At 38.0% G+C, this 22,300-nt stretch overlaps 1 protein-coding gene across 1 annotated transcript in view; it reads right to left on the reverse strand.

The window, feature by feature from the left end:
- LOC140237207 (F-BAR domain only protein 2-like) overlaps window positions 1–9,548 on the reverse strand; it is a 132,985-nt gene extending 123,437 nt beyond the window's left edge. The window contains exon 1 of the mRNA XM_072317152.1: window positions 9,459–9,548. Coding sequence (XP_072173253.1) covers window positions 9,459–9,548 — 90 coding nt within the window. The remainder of the gene's footprint in view (window positions 1–9,458) is intronic.
- Window positions 9,549–22,300: the final 12,752 nt, after the last annotated feature.

Below are 22,300 nucleotides of genomic sequence, written 5' to 3' on the forward strand. Positions count from 1 at the left end.
GTGAAGAGTGGCAAATTGGAGACCATTTCCTAAACAGCTAACAGTTGGACTTCCTACTGTACATGTCCGCTATAGACGCTAAGTTCATGTGTCATACAGCTGGTGCAGATGTACCATCTGAAGTCTAAATCATTAGACATGATACTCAAGAGCCTCAGGGGTCTTTCTAATGCTCATATGCCTGACAAGTTTTGTTTTCGTTTTTTTTTTTCTCACCTCTCTCTGTCAAAAAACAACAACAACACACACACACACACACACACACACAAAAGATGAATTTCCATGCACGCACCAAAAAAGTCACATTTTGAGGCAATTTTTACTTTTTTAGAGTAAGTCAAAATGTCATATTTAGTATGCACCCAGGCCCTGTAGCATATTAACCCATTGAAGACGAGCTGATACTGCTACAACACACTTTTTCCATAGACACCTGCCTGAGTATACTTGGGACTCGTCTTCAATGGGTTTAAAAGATAAGTTACAACATATTTAGTCAGAAAGTCAAACATAACCTACATCTGGTATCAGCCAATCAGAATTGAATATTCACAGACTTTGTTCAATATTCTTACTTACGTTTGATCTCAACTTTTATACGACAGGGCCCTCATTGCACCATGTATAGCCTAAAAATACTAAGCTCCTTCTTGGGGGGGGGGGGGGTCCCCCTCCAGAACCCTTCCCTCGCTCAGTCACTTCATTCCCTTGTGCAGCATATGCACAACTTGTAGTTTTCAAGAAGCAATGTTTCTTTCTTCTGACACTGCAAAAGTTTAGGAACATAATTTGCATGTAAACTATCATCATTCCTGTCTAATGATTGCAAACAATAGAAGAAAAGATGTACAATATTGTAGGTACGAGACTGAAGTCGAGACAGCCAGTTCCTCCAAACTCCCTGGGCCATGCATGGCCACCGAGTGGAAGGAAAACTTACTATCTTTGTCCCAGCTGTTTCCCTACGAAGCAATGGTACATGACCGAGGCAAACTCAAACATATTCGGATATAATCTTTTCCTCCGGTACCAGGGGTGTTTGTTTAAGCAAGAGACATAAAATGTGCGTGCGTGCACACACAAACACACACACACACACACCAACACAGAACAGAACAAAACAAGAAATGGGGAAAGCAAAATCTGCATAGTGCCAGAACAGAGGATCTTGTCACACTCTGGTAAGTTCATCCCGACTTTCCTGACGCTTCAGCCGTTTAGCCTTTCCTTCCTCCAACCGGAGACAGGAAGCCTGGAGAGTGGGTCTCTGCCCCACCGGACACCCAGAGGTTTGGTCCTCCTTGAGACTGGTAGAGGAAAGGTTGGTTCCAGATGTGACAAATAACCCCTCCATAATGGCAGCCCCCCAACAACAACAAATTATCTAGAGCCCCTTTGAACTGTTTTGGAAACAGTTTCATATGCTGCTTCAGAGGGCCAGTGGCAAGTCCGCTTATAAATCATTACCACCAGTTAAATACTGTTTAGGCCTGTTTGTCCAAGAATCTCCCACATCAGTTTCTGCTGTCACACCATGGACCTACAGTACCTGTTGTAGGTCCAAGGTCACACCCCTGAATGCCCCTGATACAAATTTGTAGATCCATTCTGCCACAAACTGTAACTGGTCTAACATAGCTCTGATACCACCTTCAAACATTTGCTCAATGATGTGTATAGCAGTTTGGACTACCCTGTCATCACAGATAGTCTGGCTTCCAGACCATGTGCCCATATTATTTTGCTTCCCAGAATATATTTCTACGCCCTGTAATGACAAAAGAAGTAGCAAATTCACATCAAAGAGGACTGGAGAACCAAACCAAAATCTATGCTTTCAACCCTGACCCCTGTCCTTTCAACCTTGTTACATCTTACCCCCCCCCCCCAATATCTCACCTGTTCTTCTTTGTATCATGAACACATTCGTATAGATCTATTATGTTCACTGACATTTACTGTGACATCTCTGGTAATTCATATGTTTGGTGAAGGGAAACAGACTGTACAATCATTCTATATGTGGATGACTGAATGCAGATTATACATTATACACAAAATCACAAGTGATAGGTAGCATTGTACGGCCAACACCTTGTGGACAAAGAATGCCAGTAAGTGTGTCTGCAAGTGCACATGTGATTGCAGCTTTCAAGGCAAGCAAAGTACAGTGACCCTACCAACTGATTGAGCCTGAGCTGAGAGCAGAAACTCCACCTCTCCTATGGACAAGACTGAAACACAACCCCACTTCTCATGAGAAAACCAATGTATTTTCCTCACTCAAACCTTCCTTTTCAATGGGCACAATTGGGCATGAAAGGTCTGAGTATGTGTGTGTGTGTGTGTGTGTGTGTGTGTGTGTGTGTGTGTGTAGTGTGTGTTTAACAAGAGAGAGAGGAAGGGAGGTAGTGGTGAAGAGAGCATAATCACTTCTTTTTCATTCATTCTTCCTTTTGTGATGAGATTGAAGATGCATGCTCTGAATGGGCACATTTGGCGTGGAATGCCAGAGATATGAAGAAAAGAGTTTGGCAGAAGTTTTGACATTATCATTCATAATAAAAAAAAAAAGTTGGATGATGCTTAAATGCACTCCATCGATGAGAGAGGAATGTAATCCACAAAGGAATGTGCTCTGATTCACTGCATATTGTGATGCCATTAAAAAAAAGAGAGAGATTTGATATAAAATATACCATTAGTGGAAAGAGGAGGTGGTGATAATCCAGAATGCTCTCTCTGTAGTCACAGTTTTAACTTGATATTCAGTCCTGGTAAATTTTGTATCAAATCTACAATCCAAATATGGAGAGAAAAAAAAATTCACATGTTTCACTCATGTCTACTATACTGTATACGCCATATATTTCGCGAGTCTAAATGTTCGCGAATCAAGACTTCCCGACGATTTCGCGAGTGGTTATTAATTCGCTATCGTGGAGTCCTGTACTGAACGGAGAAATGTGTACACGTACAATGTACGTCACATTCATATCAGGATCAGAGTCAATATTTTCGTGTGTTTTTAATTTTACCAATAGCAGCAAAATTCACGAAAATAAAAACTTCGCGAAATATTCGGCGTAAACAGTACTTACAGAGTTCACAGCCAGCACGATTGTCAACAAGCAACATCAGCATCATGAATCTTTTCTTCTTCTTTTTTTTTAACTACAATTTGTACTGGATCAATATACAACTTAAAGGTATTAGCCCACATTTGTAAACCTGCAGCAATTGGTCTCATAGTTAGCATGGAGTTTGGGTATGATTGCAATAACACCTGTGCAAAATTTCGTTCCAATTAGTCCATTACTTTCATAAAAATAAATGAAAAAGCACCGTAATCCGTATGCATGCGTATAACGCTCGCTAGCTCCGGTCCACGTACGTGTTACATGTACAATGTACGTAGCTATAGCCCGCGCTCGTAATTCGATTTTGGGTCGGGTTGACCCGGTTTGAAAATTGATTTTAAAACGATGATTTTCTCTCTTTTATCGAATGGTATACAACTGTAGACAAAGAGCGACAGGTGAGGTATGTTACTGTTATAACTTGTACTTGAAGTCATATTGGACCTGTTTTATGCAGTTTTGATTTTCGTGGGTTTGCAAATGTGGGCTAGTACCTTTAACATTGAATGCATGCCTTTATAGACACAAAACCTTTCTACAGAGACCAAAAGACTAACAGTGAAGTAATAACTACTGCACTTCAGTTTTCAAACATCCATGCTGCACTATTTTATCCTCCGTCCCCCCTTCCCCCCCCCCCCCCCCCCCCGTATACATTACGTAAACTGTGTGCTACATGGCTGATTTAGCGCACATACTTGTATTATTAAGTATATGCACAACTATCTGTGAGCTTTGTCACTCTTTACAAATATTTGCTAGGCTGCACTTTCAAAATCTATTGTGCAATCAACCCGTGAGAACAAATTTGGGGACAGTTTTCATCAGATAACTGGCATGACAATCACCCAACTGTTCATGGGATTTTACACACAATCAATGCCTACAAAGTGGACTACAGTGTAACTCTTGAAGAGAAAAAGCCAAAAATGGTCAATAATTCATTGATTTTTCAGTTGCGAATATGACATGATATCTACAAGTCGGTGACACCACAGACGGAAATAGGGCTCAAAGAGAGATAATAAACTCCATCAATTACGCCGACATGTCACAGAAGTGCCATATTGCAGTGAAATTTGAGTGAAAATGGACATTTGTACATGTAGAAGTACCAGGAAAGTTATGATCCTTGGTGCAAATTCAAAGCACTCAAATGAAATTCATAGAATTGGAATCTATAACGTACAAAAGCACTGTATCATTGTGAAAATTCAGTTTCAATATCATCCTCCTGTGGGAGCAAAGTGGAAAGGCTCTTTCATTTATAGTCAATACAAATTTATTGACATTTTCTTTAACAAGCTACTAATTTCATAGCTCTTCCTACCAAACACATACAATACTTTCACACATTTGCATGCAGTAGTTGTTGCCATGTCAGGCAAGTCTCGGACAGACTTTCTAGCTGCCAGGAACAACCACTTACTTAGGAGTGCATAAAATTCTCACATATTCGTAACCCTGTAGACTAAAAACTGTGATCAACTACTGTAAAGCACGATATTTTCGCTGCATGAAATTTTCAAGAGTTGGAGCCGACGGCCTTTTTCGCAGCATGAAATATTCGCATGTTGCCTCTAACATTCAATGCATATAGTGTAGACAAGAACTTTCGCGAATACTGGCTCTCGCAATAATCGCAAAATTAAAATGCATGCGAACATTCCTCGTTTAAACAGTACACTGTGCACCCTCCACAGACAATTTCCATAAATTTGAAGCTATTTTGAAATGTAAGTTGGTCTCTTTGAAGGCTACCCTGTGGAATGCTTCAGAAATGTACAGAAATTTGGTATTATACTCCAGAGTCCTGGCTCCATCCCTACAAAGACAGATCAATGTTTTACCAAACACAGGGCTGCCCCTTTTGAGAAGAAAATGCTCTCTCCAAAAAGGAAATTGGTCACAAAGAGGAAGGTTTGCTGAAGAGATCAGGCAGGTATTAAACTTTTAACATCTGTGAGCATGGTATGCGGCCGATCACTGGCCTTCTATTTGTGACGTCTTTCAACTGGTGTCAAGGAAAAGCACAGGACAATGTTAGTCCACACCCATGATCATGGTCACTGTTGTCATTTCATACACATCATATGTCATTTCATACACACGCTGGCACTGTTGTCATTTCATACACATCTGTATGCACACTACAACTACTACAACTGTAGATGACTTTGTACAATAAATTTGAGGATCTTTTACAAAAAGCACCTTTTCACAGCACTCCCTACACTATTGTCATTCTCCCTGTCCTTTAAAAAAAAAGAAATGTGAAGTGTGAGAAGAGAAAATTGAAATCAATTGTTCATCACTGTCAACATACAACAAAAATGTATATTAAAATGAAGAGAAGACAATATTAGATATGAGGATATGACCAGGGAGGTGGCAATTCATCCTCCCTGATATAACTATTCTCTACTTTCACTACAGCAGTTTGATTTTTGTTGTTATTTTGGATTTTTTGTACTAGTAAATGATTAACATGACAACTCTTATCAGTTTAATAATCAAAACAAAATTTCCACAAATGGCTTTTTCATGACCCCTAAAAGAAGTACTGCAAAGACTGAAAAGGTCTTCCATTTTTACAGTTTTCATATGGGTCTAGGTATCCCTAAAATTATGTTGATTGAGAGTCCAGCTATTGAATTTCTGCCACTCCTCTTTTGAAGAGTGGCATTCATTTTGTTTTGTTTTGTTTTGTTTTTTTCCTTTAAAGATCTGGTCCTGCGTTCAAGGTTTCACTGCCATGGACTTGACTTTCCCTGATCAGGAAACCTACTTCTACCAGCTTACGTTTCACACCATGTGTGATATGCATTACCACACACACACACACACACACACACCACATTGTAGGGCTTTTTAATCGTATGTCCCCTTTCATCTTTTTCACGACGATACGCAAGGCACACCTGCACCGGGCGACAAACTCGGAAGGTGTGCGAACGGTGTAGGGTTCTGCGGTAATCATTGTAACCTTTGGAAGTTCATGGCAAACGTCTTTTAAAGGGATCATACAGTTTTGATTGAGACCTACAGATTTCTAACATTTTTTTTTTTGGTGAAATAATGAGAAACCTCTGATGAAATATGAAAGAGCATGTAATTCTATGAGGAATTCAACGTTTATTTGATGAAAATTGGTTTTGCAATGGCTGAGATATCCAAAAAAAGAGCAATTCTAATAAAGTGTGGGACCCACACTTTATTATGATCGCTTTGTTTTACTTTGTTTTTGGATGTGTCTGTCATTCAAAACCCGATTTTCATCAAATAAACTTTGAATTCCTCTTAAAATGGTATGCTCTGTACTATATCATAAGTGTTTTCTTGGAATCTCGCAAAAAGTTAAAAGCCCAATTCTCATCTTCACCAATACTGACTGTACCATCCCTTTAAGATGATGTAAATACCAACTGCAAACGTCATTGTATTTCATTCAGGTCACATACACTGTGGTATACGTAATGTATCTCACATGGCGAAGCGATGGGATGTTGTCTACAAGACTCTCGAATGCCATGAAGATGTCACATTTACATGTAAAGTGATAGCGGTGCACCCATGATCCCGCTTTCCAGCAAAGTGTCACGCCATGAATGCAAATTCATGGCATCATGTGTGAGAGTGGACGTCTGGGAGGACAAAATTTGTAGTCTCGGGCACCGATGTACATTGTACATATACATTGTAAAAATTGCAGAGCCCCCAAAGAGTCATATGAGTTTATCTACATAAAGGTTTTCTCACTCCTCTCTTTACAAATTTGTGATCACAAAATGAAACTGGTGTTAATGAACCATCTATTTGTATACAGCACTCCCAGTTCACAAAAGTGATATGGTTAACTTTCTTTTTTTTTCAAATTTCACAGTCCAATTCACCAAAATTAAGAATGAATTGTGATTTCCATACTCATGGCGGCTATTAATACAAATGTATTTCATAGAATGAACCAAAATAGTCACTAATACTCTAAATACAATTCATCATATGTCCATGTTTAACTCTTAGATTTCAACAAAAATTGGGATCTGGAGTCTAATATCCACCCAGCAATTTGTTTGTTTGTTTGTTTGTTTTTTGGTGTGTTTTTGTTTCTTTGTTTGTTTGTTTGTTTTTTTAATGTGGTACTTTAACTGCTGGAACCAACAACCTATTCCTCAGGAAACCGCTTCATACTTTATACAGCTTTGTTACAGGAAACTACCCAAGATAAACTCTACTTGTAATGCATTTAAAATGACTGATCTTCCCCCCTTTTCTCAGTGTTCATCCTGATGACACTGATAGTTATTATTCTTTTTGTTTACACTGTTCATTAGTTTTCCCCCTGCATAATTTACAACAAAACTGCAATGCTTCTTTCATATCGCATGTGTATGGTACAATTTGTATACTGGAAAGACTTCGCGGCATTTATACCACAATGGGAGGAATTCTGTATTCATTTGCGATAATATCACTTTCCTGTATGATCTTTTCAGTGAATGATATCATGATGGTACCCAACTTCCTGAATTCTCACTATTCAAAACGGTTTCTGGTTAGAAAGGATTTACGTCATTATCGTGAAAATTTCTCTATAATGAAATGGATCAGGGTAAACAAAATGATTCAGTGAAACTCTCAGTACAACAAGTTGGAAGAAATTCAGACAATACTGTCAAAAGCAACACCTACATTTTATGGCTCTTTCAAATATCTGGTTAATTCCATGTTCCTTTCTCCATATAGACAATCTTTGACAGAATTTTTGAAGTCACAGTATTAGAACAATGACAAGAAAATATGCGCAGAATTTCACAAAAATTCATTTGTCATTTTGGAGTTTAATGAACAGTAAATCTCTGGTCTTCACTGTGGAATCTGCATCCAGAATACAATTCTCCATGGTACACATGCACGACTTTCTACCTTTTTCAACTTGCTCGTTCAGTGATTGAAAATGCTCAGATTTTCCGAATATATCTGTTTTTGTTTTCATCAAAATCCCTTGCAAGTTCACAGTTTAACTCACTGATGCAATGTATATTCCAGAGTTTACACTTGGGTAGGTGTCTATGGAAAGTGCATGCTTTATCAAAATCGGCTGGTTCTCAACAGGTTAACCTCATCTCTATTGAAAAAATAATGCCTCCGGCATCCTTCGGGCCGACGGCATAAAAAATAAAAGAGAACGAGATGATCATAGTATCACATCACTTTGTTGTGTTGTGGCACACGCAGTTGAGGCAAACAACAAGACTCCTATAAAATCACTTCATTAGCCTGCATACTGCTGAAAAGGAAAGAATGCATTCGTGTTACATCATGCTGCCTCTTAAAGGCATAATTTACCTTTTGCAGGTAAAACGAAAACCAAGCCTAGTGCTTCAAAATACATGTAGTTCTAAAATGTGAGTTAGTGATAGAAATGACCAATGTAAAAATTTGAACCAGCAAAATCAATGTTAAGTATTGTTAAATATATACAAAATGTGAACAATAGTTATAATAAAATTGTTTCCAGACTATACCGTCTACAGTTATGGTTTAATGACAAAAGTAGTGATATCTCCATATATTTTACGGTTTATTGCAAAAATTTTATATGGTAGCATGTTTTGTGATACAACTGACCTTCACATATGCATCAAAAGTGATATCTTGAACATTTTTTGAATCACTGCTCCCAAAGGTAAACAGGACCTTTAAAGAATACTGTTCAGCGGAAAGAAAACAGGCAGTCAGTACTCTCCCTACAGTGTGTAAAGGCAAAAGGGGGAAAAAAAAGAAAAGAAAAAAAGAAAATGGCCCTATTTTTCTACAGTAGACCAATTATTTGAAGGGGGCATGCATCCTATACTAATCACCTTCATCTCCCTATTAAACAATCTTGAGATCAACTGCGCCCCTTTCACTCTGGTTACTCAGGGGATCCATCCAGGAGATTCAACAAGGAATCATACATGGAACACCCACAAAAAAAATTCTTTCAAACTAGTGGATGAGCTCCCAGTTGAATTTCAAGTTCATGTTATGATGGCGCATGCACGAAACGACCCGCAAGACGACCCGCAAGACGTTGTTGGTATGCCAACCTTTGCTTTTCACCCGGGAGTTTGCCTTTCGCATTACAGCACAGCATCATGCAGTAGTGCTCAGGGACATTCGGGAGTTTACCAGGGACTGTTCAAAGGTAAAATTTCTGGAGAGTCACCTAGCATTTTACCCAAGATTATATCCACAAGACCTTTACCCGAGAGATGAGATCTCAAGTGAAATTTGTGAAGCGTAAAAGGGCTATAAACCAGGAAGGGTTATTACCTGCAAAGCCTGTAACTTGACAAGGTCCTTGGAGCTCCCGAACAGATTAATTCTGGAGTGACGCAGCGCGGCATTCTGTGTCTTAACCATGGTGAATCAGGAATGAGGGGAAAAAAGAAGAAATTAAAAATCCTCTTCCACCGGAGCACTCGAAAATGTCCAATCCACAGAGTAGCAATCTTCCCTCTTCTGGATCCGCTCAAGAGCTGTTGGTGAATCTTTGTCCCCAGAACAGCGGTCGCAATGTCAGTTGATATCACTTCTCGGAGGTTTCACAAGTCTGCAATGATTCCTGATACAACTGTACACCGTGGTAGCCTCAAGATCACTGAAATGATTCGCTCGCAAACTTTTCTCGCAATTCTTCCACTGATATGCAAGAAACAAACTGTATGATACTCAAGCCTCACAGAAATTCATGAACAAGCTACCGGTAATAGTTTGCCAAATATGGCTACACATACACCACAACTAGAAAGTCGAAAACAAAAGGTGGTCTGCTGGAAGAAAAGATTGGTGGTTCCAGAGTACTACACTTTGAGAATCTCAATTCTCACACACCGTTGCTCAAAAAAAAAAACAGAACAGAGGTTTCACAGAAAACGGACTGATGACTTGACTAGTCCAGCTTCATCTTCTGGTTGAAGACTAGCTGCATTAATGTGTTGATCACACGTACACCATAAAGTGGAATAGCAAGATTTTCTGACATGCTGATGAGCCCGAGTGGGGTCAGTTTAAATAAAACAAATGATCTGTGTCTAGAGATTCGTATTGCACACACACAGGAGAGTGGAATATCTGACTGAAGAGCCAACGACCAATCAATGCAGAGCACACAGCAGAGCTCGGGGTGAAGTTATCGGCAACAATTTCCTACAGATTTTAATCCCTTTGGCGTAACTCGCACTCACTCGCAAGAGCCCTCCCCAAAGCCAGGATGGGAGGCATGGTCTACCAATTCAGACCAGGGCTGATTCACTTACACTGTAGTCATGACTCAGGCCAGCAAGGTTACACATGTACACACAACGTATTTGTGTTTACGGAACAATGAATGGCATTCCTGCCAAAACGTGATAATTAGAAGCTCCTGGTATTCAAAGATATTCTTGGTCATTTCAACATGATGATTCACACCCATTCCTCATAAATACAGAACATCGGTCTGACTCAAAACGTGTGAGATATCGTGACAGAATATCACACATTTGTACAACAGATCAGCACAGTTCTTCACGGCAAACTGCATATTATGATACAGTTACGTAACGTGTCTATGTAACTGCAATAGTGACAAGAAGGTGCTAACATGTACATTTGTAGGTACACGGTGTATATCCTGGGAATATACAAAAGGTATTGTAAGATGTGGACATTGCAACTCTATCACATTTTCAATTAACCAGGCTTTAAAAATATTTTCCATTAATCCACACATCTACATGTAGCTACCTTGGCATATGACTCACATTGTAATGATGATTTGAACATTTCCATCGGCCAGGTTTACTACATGGCTATGTATGTGTAAATTGGTAGAGTTCATAATTCAGCCAGAAAAACAAGAGAAACTATGTCAAGATTTGAGTCTCCAGCATTTTGTGGATAGATTCCTTTCATAGCCTACAATTCCAAAAGACGGCACATCACTGATGAAACATTTTTACGCCATCCACACGAGGTCAGTACTAAGTAAAAGATAACTGGGTCTGATTTTATGTCATGCTAGACTAGGTAGCCTGCAGGAAGTTCCTGAGCAAGCTCTTTACCCCAAGCCAGTGGAGTGGCTCCGTTCTGGTAGCGCCATAATTAGCAGAATCCTGGTTCCCGCGTTTCACTCTGGCGCACCAAAACATTCATTCATTCAAACGCACAAGTCATGTTCACGAGACGGCAAATGCCTGATTGACGATGTCGGCAGTAAATTGTGTGCGGCTCGCACCTCCCAAACCGGCTGCTGTCGAAACACTAAACTTTCGCCATTTAACAACTTTCAGCTCAACGCTATCTGTCACAGTAACTCAAGTTGCTTCAGTCTCATTAATCACATTTCCTACATTGTTGTGCATTTATGACATAAAAAATAATGACTTTACGGCACAAGGAGGTTTGTAGTTGCTACATTTCGAACTATATAAACATAATTTTCACCATTGTTAAAAATGGGGGATTTGTATCGTAAAAGCTGATGACATCATTTCTTCTGCTCTTGTGCACTAGCCAGTTTCGTGCTGGTAACGTTTAACGAAGACGTTTGAAACTCTTAAGAATTCCAAAACCTTTTTATTTTTAGCTAATACATTTAGGTCAAATCTGATGAAACCTCATCACCACTATGATCATTCGACATTAAACATTCCATTCATTAAAGCTAACTTGAATATGGAGTGGAATTTTGGACAGAAAGGATATTCGGGTGACAAAACTTTAATGAGATTATTTCATTACATGATTATGGAATCAAACTTTGGCAGGTTTTCGTAAATAATATACTATATAATATATCTATGTACACGTATATGAAGTTAAAAGTGAATGATTTATATCTAAAAATTGTCAAAATAGAAACAAAATCAATTAAATAATCATTTTAATATTTCCTTCCTCATTACGGAGGACGGGTATTTATAGAAAGTTGCATAAAAACTATATGACCAAACTGGATTTGTAGGGATTGTGACATTTCCTCTGTGCGGCATGTGGGTGTATTTATTCAATCAGGTGCATACAGTGTTTGGCATAAAAGTCAGGCATCTCTTTCACTCACTTCTGACTTGAGCTATGTGATAGTGGAGATCATTCGTAGGTGACAAGGAGCAAATTTTCTTCACCTATCATAGCCCAGAGTGATTTTGCTGCATATCAATATCCTTCTGTTCTCATCAATTGGCAATTCTAATTTTTTTTTCTAGCAATTTTTTTTTTTCAATGAAGCAGCAGGGGTCAGCGTGAAGCTATTTTCACCTAGCGTTTTGAAAGAATGTATTTAATGGACAAAATATAGTAAAACCTGCCTCAGCAGCCACCTGTCTATAGTGGCCACCTGCCGTATGCGGCCATCGAAAAATCCCCCAAGAGAAAAGCCCTGTTAAAGACCCTGTGTATAGTCTAGAGTTTTGAAAGAATGTATTCAGTGAACAAAATACAGTCAAACCTGCCTTAGCGGCCACCTGTCTAACATGGCCAGTGGCCACAAATTTTGTTTCCTGCGGTAGATTTTAACCTATCTATAGATAGCGGCCACAGACCCACGTGGAGCCGTAGCCAAGCCGATAATTCAGCATGTTTTTCTGCTTTGTAGCCATGCCACAGTCATTCACAGGCAATGTTCAGTGATCACCACCACTGCATTCATCACTCATGGAGTCATAATAATGCACTTAGTGCAAAGCTTTCTTCATGACTGCACACATGCTACTGTGCAACAACTTGATAAACACTGGCATTGTTCAATGCATGAAACACACGTGTGCATACGTATTCGACGTGTACAACTACAAGCGTGTGTAAGTACATAGTACTATAGATACTGTACATGTAGGCAGTGCACACAGTTAGCCTGTCTATAGTGGCCCCCTGTCTATAACGGCCACTCTTTTTGTCTCCCTTGGGTGGCCGCTATAGACAGGTTTGGCTGTACAATCATATCAAAGATCCAAACCGCAGTGATATAATATGGCAGCTCCAACTACAAGTGTACAAGTACTCTATAGGATTGGTCAGCAATACAGACACCAGACATTGTATTACAAACCCTCACACTTCCACTGTCCCAATTTGACCCTTTCCCCGTCTGACCAGTGACTCAGTGGGATTAACCTCCCCCTCACGGTCACAACGGTCACATTAGGACAGTGGCACAATACCCATGATCTGCCTTAATCACCTCAGCGAATCAAACAGTTTGGTCTGCAAGGCTGGCCGTATCTCTTCTGGTCAGGCTGCCTTCTAATCCTACCAAGCCATACCCAGTGTACTGTGAAACCATCATTGCACCTACATGTATGATTACAAACTTGGTCAGGGCTACTATTAAAGGATTTCCACCCAATAAAACAATAACAACAACAGCATACTGCATACTTTGTTCGGCTAGAAACAGCCCCAAATGTTGATTCTGAAATGAACATTGATTCAAAACACCACATGTACGAAAATGTTTCATATGATACGTTTTAAATGTTTATGTTATCATGGAAATGAATTTTAAATAATCTCAGATACTGGATAAAAAAAAAAATAAAAAAAAATCAAAATTATGACGCCAAAACAGTACTCTGTAATAACTTTTTAAAATATCTTTCAGCTTTCTCAGCATCGATATCTACAGGTGACTTTATCATGGAATTCTGGTCGGGGTTCATAAAGTCTTCAGGTGAACATTATGACTCTAGGTCCTATGGACATCTGTGCAAATGCTAGTGAGCATTTATCCATTTGGAAAATAAATGCTAAAACAGGAGTGGCTTCATACGCGATTATGTTTGAGATTATCTCTTCCAAATATCTCACATTGGCCCAATCAAAATGAAATCAATTGTTTACATCTAGTCCATGGACTAAAACAAGAACAGAATATGCATTTACAATGTATATCACAAGCGTGGCATGTGTCAGCATTGGTTCAGTATGGGACGTCTGTCTGCATACTGTATATGTACATGTATACATGTATACATGAGTCACGAGCATTATACATGTACACCAACAAGAGGCATTTAATCCCAGGACTAGATTATATCCTTTGTGAACTCCAGTCTCTTACACAGTCACAATGATAAAATACTTGACTAATAAATCAATGACCCAATACAGGTACAACGTAATAATAAGAACAATCTGTGCCCTATTTGTCTGCATTGTACATGAGCAACTGAATGCAAAATCAAAACAGTACCTACAATGTACACTGTACAATGTACATGTCCTGACCCCTATCTCAGTACAGTGCTCAATGTACATTGTAAGTTGTAGACAGTGAGGTGCTGCACTGGTAAAGTGAACTATGTACATTGTGAGCTCATTGTAATAATTTGTGTTCTCTACATTAAGCATTCTGTCATTATTCATCATCATATCGTTATGTTGTCTTATCTTGATAATTTTCAAATGTTCACTATAAAAAGCTAACGTTACAAATCTTCTGCAGAAGCTGTTTCACATACAAACACACAGTATTTTTCATGAATAAGGTCACAGATATTCTAGTACAATGTTTTCACGATTTGACACCGAGGCTATCGAAAGTGTACTACAAAGTTAATACTTATCATACCTGTTCATTCGTGATATTTTTGCATGTTTTTAATTTTGTGTCCCAACAGTGATTCGCGACAATGTCAATTAAATTTTAATAGTGAATATAATACACGCCAATTCCATCAGTCCTCCCTTTTGCGCGCGTGCGCACATTGCTTTACAATGTAGTTAATTTTATAGGAAAAACTGAAGAATCATGTTCAGATAGTAAATGCACACACACTGGTGCATGAACACATGAACATTTGACCAGTTACACTAAACTGTACTGTACAACTACACTACAGGCTAAACAACCATCATCGAATAAGGTTTCGTTTTAGGCCTATTGAGTATTGTGCCGACATATTCAGCACTATTCTACTGTAGTACCATGTTGTCCATACTAATGTTTAAATAAGTGCTAGTATAAGCTACTACTAGACTAGATATCTAGTATCAAGTGTCCCCAATCCCCAATACTACTACACAGCTACGTCCGCTACACACACTTGTTCTTATAACACAGCCACAGGTAAATCAACTGAATCAATCAATGAATGGATGGACTGGCGTACCGCACCGCAGTCTCTACAGTACACTGGAGAACTCAATGTTCTTTTTTATACTTCTTGACATGGATGACAGAAAAAGAAACCCTTCCCTATTGATCTGAACCGCTACACTTTGTTCAGGTGTATTCTTTGCAAAGAACAGTGGCTTCGAGTCAATCTTAAAAGCGGATTACTACGGATACACGAAACACTTCCGGTATTAATTTTATGAGAGGTGCGCTACGGGCTAGACTAGGCTCTACAGAATTGTATACAACGCCTACCGGTGATGCGCGGCGAAATTGCCGACACCGATATGGCAATGCTAGTGGGGACTGGTGGACAAGTGTCAACCGCTCTACGATCAATAAAGTAAGAGAATTTACCCTTCTCAGGCGGCTTGAGGAACTCATGACACTAATCATACATCATCTTAATTTAATAAATAATACAAATTCAATGTCTTACCCAGAAGTTTTCCGTAAATATGGTCATATTGGCTGATATTTAGAGGTCACTTATTCCGTTCATATGGTTTTCCATGGGCGGCACTTGTCATCATCGAGTGTGGTCAACCAGAGAGGGCGACATTCTCCTGCTTTGTGACTGACGGTACCAAACGAATCCGAATGTTGGACGGCACTGAATTTTCAACAAAAACACAAAAGAAAAGTTAGTGGCGTTTTTGTAATATAAGGTAGTAATTGATATTTCTCACATTCTGTGTAACATTTGATTTTGAATGCTTCGTCGGAAAGAGTTTGTTCGCAAAATAGGCATAGAGCGATTTGTAACTTTATCATCAAAATGGAGCTAAAATAAACCTTTCCAGTGACACCTCGCTGGTAACGTACCATCAAAATAATGTTTTTCAGGGTCTTAAAAAAAGATATGTACTAGTCTATTTTTTTTTTTTTAAGCAGCTTTAATCCTAAGTATCTCATCTTTGCTTGAATGGAGCTAACTCGTTTTGCATTGTTTCCTATACTTGATATTAGCTAGCAATTACATGTACGCGAAAAAAAAAAAAAGAAGTACCGGTATAGATGATCTCTATACAAAAACTGGCAACGTCTTCTGAATAAATTTAAAGTGGACTTTTTTATGCTTTACTTTAAGTATACGCAGCTTCAGTCCAACGCCTTCAGTACTTTGCATTTAAAATGTGAATAGTACCTATAAATGTCTTGGACTGTAAAAGTATACTAAGTACTTGTTGTTTTATATTTTTAACATGACAAAATTCGTCACACACTATTTTATACGTCGAAGGTGGGTTAAGATGTTTCAGGGTTTGTGTGGTTTTTTTTTTTGGTGGTGGTTGTTGTTTTTGTTTAAATGCAGGGATTACAAGAAATGAAGAACAATAACCAAAAGAGCCGTCTCTAATCATCTCATCATTAGGAAGCCTACTGTTTTGAATTGAATCAGGGACTTCTTGGTCAGACAATGGCTGTAATGAAAATTAATGGAAAAAAAAAAAGTTTGCTGGTTTGAGGTAAAAATAATTCAATATGTATTTAATGAAATATTGAATCGTCTTTACTTTCAAACCAGAAACTTCTTTTAAGGGATTGATACAGGGGTTTGTTATTCCGAGAATAAGGTTTGACATCCCGAAGGTTCGTTATTCCGAAACACACTATACAGCTGTACATAACTGTCAGGGCCCACTTATTTATAAGTGTTTGTTATAGAATCCGAAAATGAAATAGGGTTCGTTGATTCTAATATTTTGTGGCGTTATTCCGAAAATTCGTCATTCCGAAGGTTTGTTAATCCGAAAATGAACATAGCTTCATTAGTCCGAAAACAAACCTTCAGAATTGCGAACCTCAGTCCGTTTTCTACAGAATTAACCATGGGAATAACAAACTGTATTATCATAACCATCAAAAGGACACCGTTCGTCAAGACTCCGCTGTTTGATAACCCAGATGTAACATTTATGATCACGGAGCTTTTTATTTTGCCTCCTCGCAGTTTGTCTGGATCATTATTCTTCCACTCTTCAGATTATTTTCCGTTTTGATATGTCTAAATTCTCCATGGACATTCTTTCCTCCTTCTGTTTTTATAAATGTGTTGTGCGATGCCAGATAGACTTTTGGGAATAGGCATATTAAGTTGATGCAAATCCACAGAAATGTTAGTTATATACTGGGATCACTTTAAATCACAGGAATACCATTGAGAATGTTTCAGCTGCTGCAAAAGACCAATCTTTGCAGTCTGTGGCAACCAGAGAAGCTTTACTTGTTTTGTTTTGTTTTGTTTTGTTTTGTTTATGATGAATAGTAATAAGATGTCATTTCTTTTCACTTCAAACAAAATTTGAATGCATACATGAGCTAGAAAATCACGCGCAGAGCGCAGACCTCTGTAAGCACAAAATGCTGAAAATTGCCATATTCTCAATAGTAGATAATCCTTCAAAACAAACAAACAAGTATACAAACAAACAAACAAACAAACAATCCTGGAACCGGACGGTGATCCAAATCACTATGCCCAAAATTTAATCATCTGTTCCTTGTTTCATATTATCAACTTTTCCTAAAAGTTCCATCTAGATCCGTTCATAACTTTTTGAGCTATTTTGCAAACAGACAAACACACAGACAAACCAACCCAAACCTGCAAAAAACCCTCCCAACTTGGTGGAGGTAATGATGCATTTCAATGCACATTATACTTACTATCATCTCAAATGAACGCGTTATACATTAAATTTTAGATTTTGTATATGGTAAACAAGCATTGTATTGACCAAATGCTTGGTCTTGCAGTTTGTTTGTTTTTTATTTTCCTTCATTTTTATTTATTATTTTTCTTACTGCATTTGTATTCCTACTCGAAAGTGTTTGCAAGTGTGTGTGTGTGGGGGGGGGGGGTGGCTGCAGTATCATTAGGCTAGGAATAGAATATTGTCTCCTAGTTCCTTTATTTAGAGTGAGTTTGTTGTTGTTTTTTTTTTCCCTAACCAGTGTGGAATGTTTATTGGGTTGTTGGAGCTGGATGTGAAGGTAAAGTTATGCCACATCCCCCATGAGATAACTTTCCATATTATATATATATATATATATATATATATATATATATATATATATATATATATATATATATATATATATGCACACACACGCACACGTAATATGTATGTATGCATATATTCTATATATGATATAATTATATAGGGCTCGACACTGACTTCTTTCTCTCGTGGCTGTTCACGCCACTATAATCAATGAATTTGACATTTTAGTGACCCGAACAGAAAAAAAAATACAGCAATCCATTTTGAATTTTAGCTGCTTGATTGGGCCACCATACCGAAAGATAGCCTTTTTGGAAATATAGTGGCTCGACATCAATTTCGTGTGGCCCTGGGCCACATGAAATTGATGTCCATGCAGCCCTGTTATTTCTATATACATATGTACATGTATCTATATAATATCTCTGTCTCTCTACAGCTTTCCTCTCTCTCTCTCTCTCTCTCTTAATATATATATATATATATATATATATATATATATATATATATATATATATATATATATATATATTCTTACATGAGTGTGACATTTGCATATTGTGGTCCACACATATGCATGTGAATGAAATGTAGAATACAAGAATATTGTACAGTGCACTCCCGTTATAATGAACACGGTTATAATAAAAATTTGAGTTACAATGAAGTAAATATTCATGCCACAACATTATCCACTCTACATATTTTTATTGTTTATTTGTTCTGTTATAACAAAATTTTGATGTAACAAAAGAAAACTGCCGATCCCAAGGAATTTGTAATGGCGGGAGTCTACTGTATACAGTATTATGATTTCCTTCTGTACTCCATATAATATAATAACATCTCTCAAAAATACTTTTACAGGCCCACTACACAACATTCAGTGAACACGCACATGTATACACAAATTACACAGATACATACAATTTTATTGTGTATATCATAACAATCTGATTTCAGTTACATCACTCAATCAAAGATGAATTGATGGCATTATGCACAGTAGTCAGAAAGATGGGGGCAAAAGCGTACAGGATAGTATTGCATATATATAGTGCTATTTCAGTGCGTATGACTAATATGATATTGATCAAGATTTGTGGAATGGCAAGATTTTCTGATAATCAATGTTTACATACATCTCTTTGCTAATACGGGCACATAGAATGCTTTATCATTTGCTCAAACATCAGGCTACACAAATCGACACAAACAACATCTCCCCATTCACATATAAAATCACCAAAACTTACATTCTCCTTGTCTTACATCATTCTCTGTCAGTGACATACTTTTCTTGAATAATATCATGTCATATGGTTTCTTGCAGAGAGGGTAATCTACATCTCTGTGCATCCAAACAATTTGTGAATAAACCATCTTGAAAAGAACATTTCAAAAATCAAATACTGGTACTTCCACATACACTACATCAGTCCAAAAGTAAATGAATATGTTACTAAGTTCCATAATGGAACTACAAAAAAAGTTTCTTACTATGATAACAAAAAAAAATATAAATAATTATTATATATATATCAATGAAGAAGGAATGGCAACGTCCAAAGTACAAATATGAAACAATACGACACTGGCAGTACACATAAACATGTAGCACACAGGAGTGGAATCCATACAGTTAAATTGAACTTTCTAGATCTATTTTCTTTTAAAGCATTAATTCAGAACACACTTTTGAATCTATTTCATTCAAATGAATTTCAGCAGTGGGAAATTAAGTAAAATATGCTTCATTATCACATCATTTCTACAGAACTCATTAGATTACACTTCACAATGTGCAATATGTTACTACTAATCAATGATGTAAGCTTGCATACTCCATTCAATAACTTACTGTAAGAGTGGATATTTTCGCACGACTAATTTTTTGTGTTCGGCCCGGTAAGTTGAGTTCTGCATGTTCTTAATTCCGCGGAATCAAGAAAGTAAGTACTGGACCATATGGCAGGCAAAAATATTCATATGCTTTTATTTTTGTGCTAGTTTCTGGTTGCATGAAATGCGCAAAAATTTCAACACCGCAAAAAATTTCCGCTTTTACAGTAATACAAACACAGTGCATCAAATCAACAGACTGTAGATAGAAAGCTATGTATATCTGCACATTATCAAACATTTACATCTCTAGTACTGACAACTTGGTGGCAAATACCCATAGGTAGTCATAGAGCACATCTGACCAGTACAGCTCACACCATCATTCGTACACAGTCAAACTGCGTACAGTCGATCCTGACAGATCTCTTTTACTGTTATTGCATCATTGCGATATCGTCATGACCACACAATTTTGTCGTGATTGAATATTGCATCTTTGCTATACACACACTTGCAGCTCATGAAGCAGTGCAGTGTTGAGGTAACCTGGAAGCCACTGGAACATTGTCAAACAAAATGCATTACACTACACCAGTGCACACACATAGGTGATACCATCAAAGAGGAACCACATTTTTAAGACCAACAATATGATAAATTGAAATCATTCAAAAGTAATTTCTCTGTCTACGAGAAGGGCATCACAAGTCATCTAAAATTGTCTGTCATAATCATGTGACTTTGTTATACAACTTTGTGGCCATGTTACCTCTTTAAATACATGATACAGACTCCTCATTTATCTGTGATTAAAGTGAAGCTAAAATGACATTCATCTTTCTTTGTTAAATGTGTATGGATGGTTAAGTACTGAATGTGCCATATACTTAGGAGAGTCTCACTTTTCGCAAATCGGACTTCCTGACAACTTCGCAGTGGTTAAATTCACAATTGTGGTGTACAGTATGAGCGGAGAAATGTTTGCAGGCATGCCACATTCATGTCTGGATCAGAGTTAATACGTTTGCGTGCTTGTAAATTTGTGACTAGCACCTGGCCCGCAAAATTCGCAAAAATAAAAACCCTGCAAAATATTCTGGGCATACAGTTCTGCTGTTGTCACACTGGATGTGGAAGATAGTTTTGACCTATCTTCTCAAGAGTTGTGACCACAGCATGCATTTTTTTTCACTGAGAATCTAAAATACAGATATATCTCCCCCAATTGAAGAAATAAATATTTGACTGTTTCATGATTTAGGAAGAAACCAATCTCCAGAAGCTTATTGGATATGACACTAGAAAATCTCTCGACATTGTAATATTACTAGTATATACACACTTATTATTACTTGATAATTATCACATCAGTTCTAAGAATGATCATCAATGGCCTATCAGTTAAATGTAATCTTATCTTTGGAAAAAGAACAAGAAATAACCATGACAGTACTGACCTTTAAACATACATCATACAGAACAAGAAGTTTCTATATTACAGAGGATATTCAGCATAACATACCAGCATTTATAATATTGCACTATCTGATTACTTCCATGGTGCTTCAAAAACTTGAAAGAGAAATATTTTTGGTCATGAATTCTCACAGATGTCACAAGCTGTGGCAGAAGATGACAGCAGGAAGGCATGAATGCAGTGTTGGTTGCATTTATACACAAACTCCAGACAAACTTGACGATGACCACAGAAGTGACCCCCCATTAGTCCTGCTTGATATATTTGTATGGGTCTACTGGACAAGACTTGATGACCTACGTTTGGAAGGCACAAAGAATGTGATGCATAAGGAAGGGAGAGAGGGCATTTTAAGTTGAAACATCAATGAAATGTGAACTGCACAAGAACATCACACACCCTCTGGAAATTTCATTGTAAATGAGGAGGAGGAAGAGGAGGAAAAGAAGAAGAGGAGGAGGAAGTGGAGGAAGAGGAGGAGGAAGATGCTGAAGAGAAGGGGGAGAAGGAGGAAAAGAAGAAGAGAAGAGAAGGCAGTGAATGTGGAGAAGGATGTAGACAAGGGGGAAGAGGAGGGGAAGAGAACAGAAAGAGACAGTAGAGGTGGAGAAGGAGGAGGGAGGAGGAGAAGGAGGAGGAGGAGAGAATAGAAGGAAGCAGTGGAGGTGGATGAGGAGGATGTGATAGA

This window comes from Diadema setosum, chromosome 13, assembly GCF_964275005.1.
Source record: "Diadema setosum chromosome 13, eeDiaSeto1, whole genome shotgun sequence".
In the NCBI taxonomy this organism is placed as follows: Eukaryota; Metazoa; Echinodermata; class Echinoidea; order Diadematoida; family Diadematidae; genus Diadema; species Diadema setosum.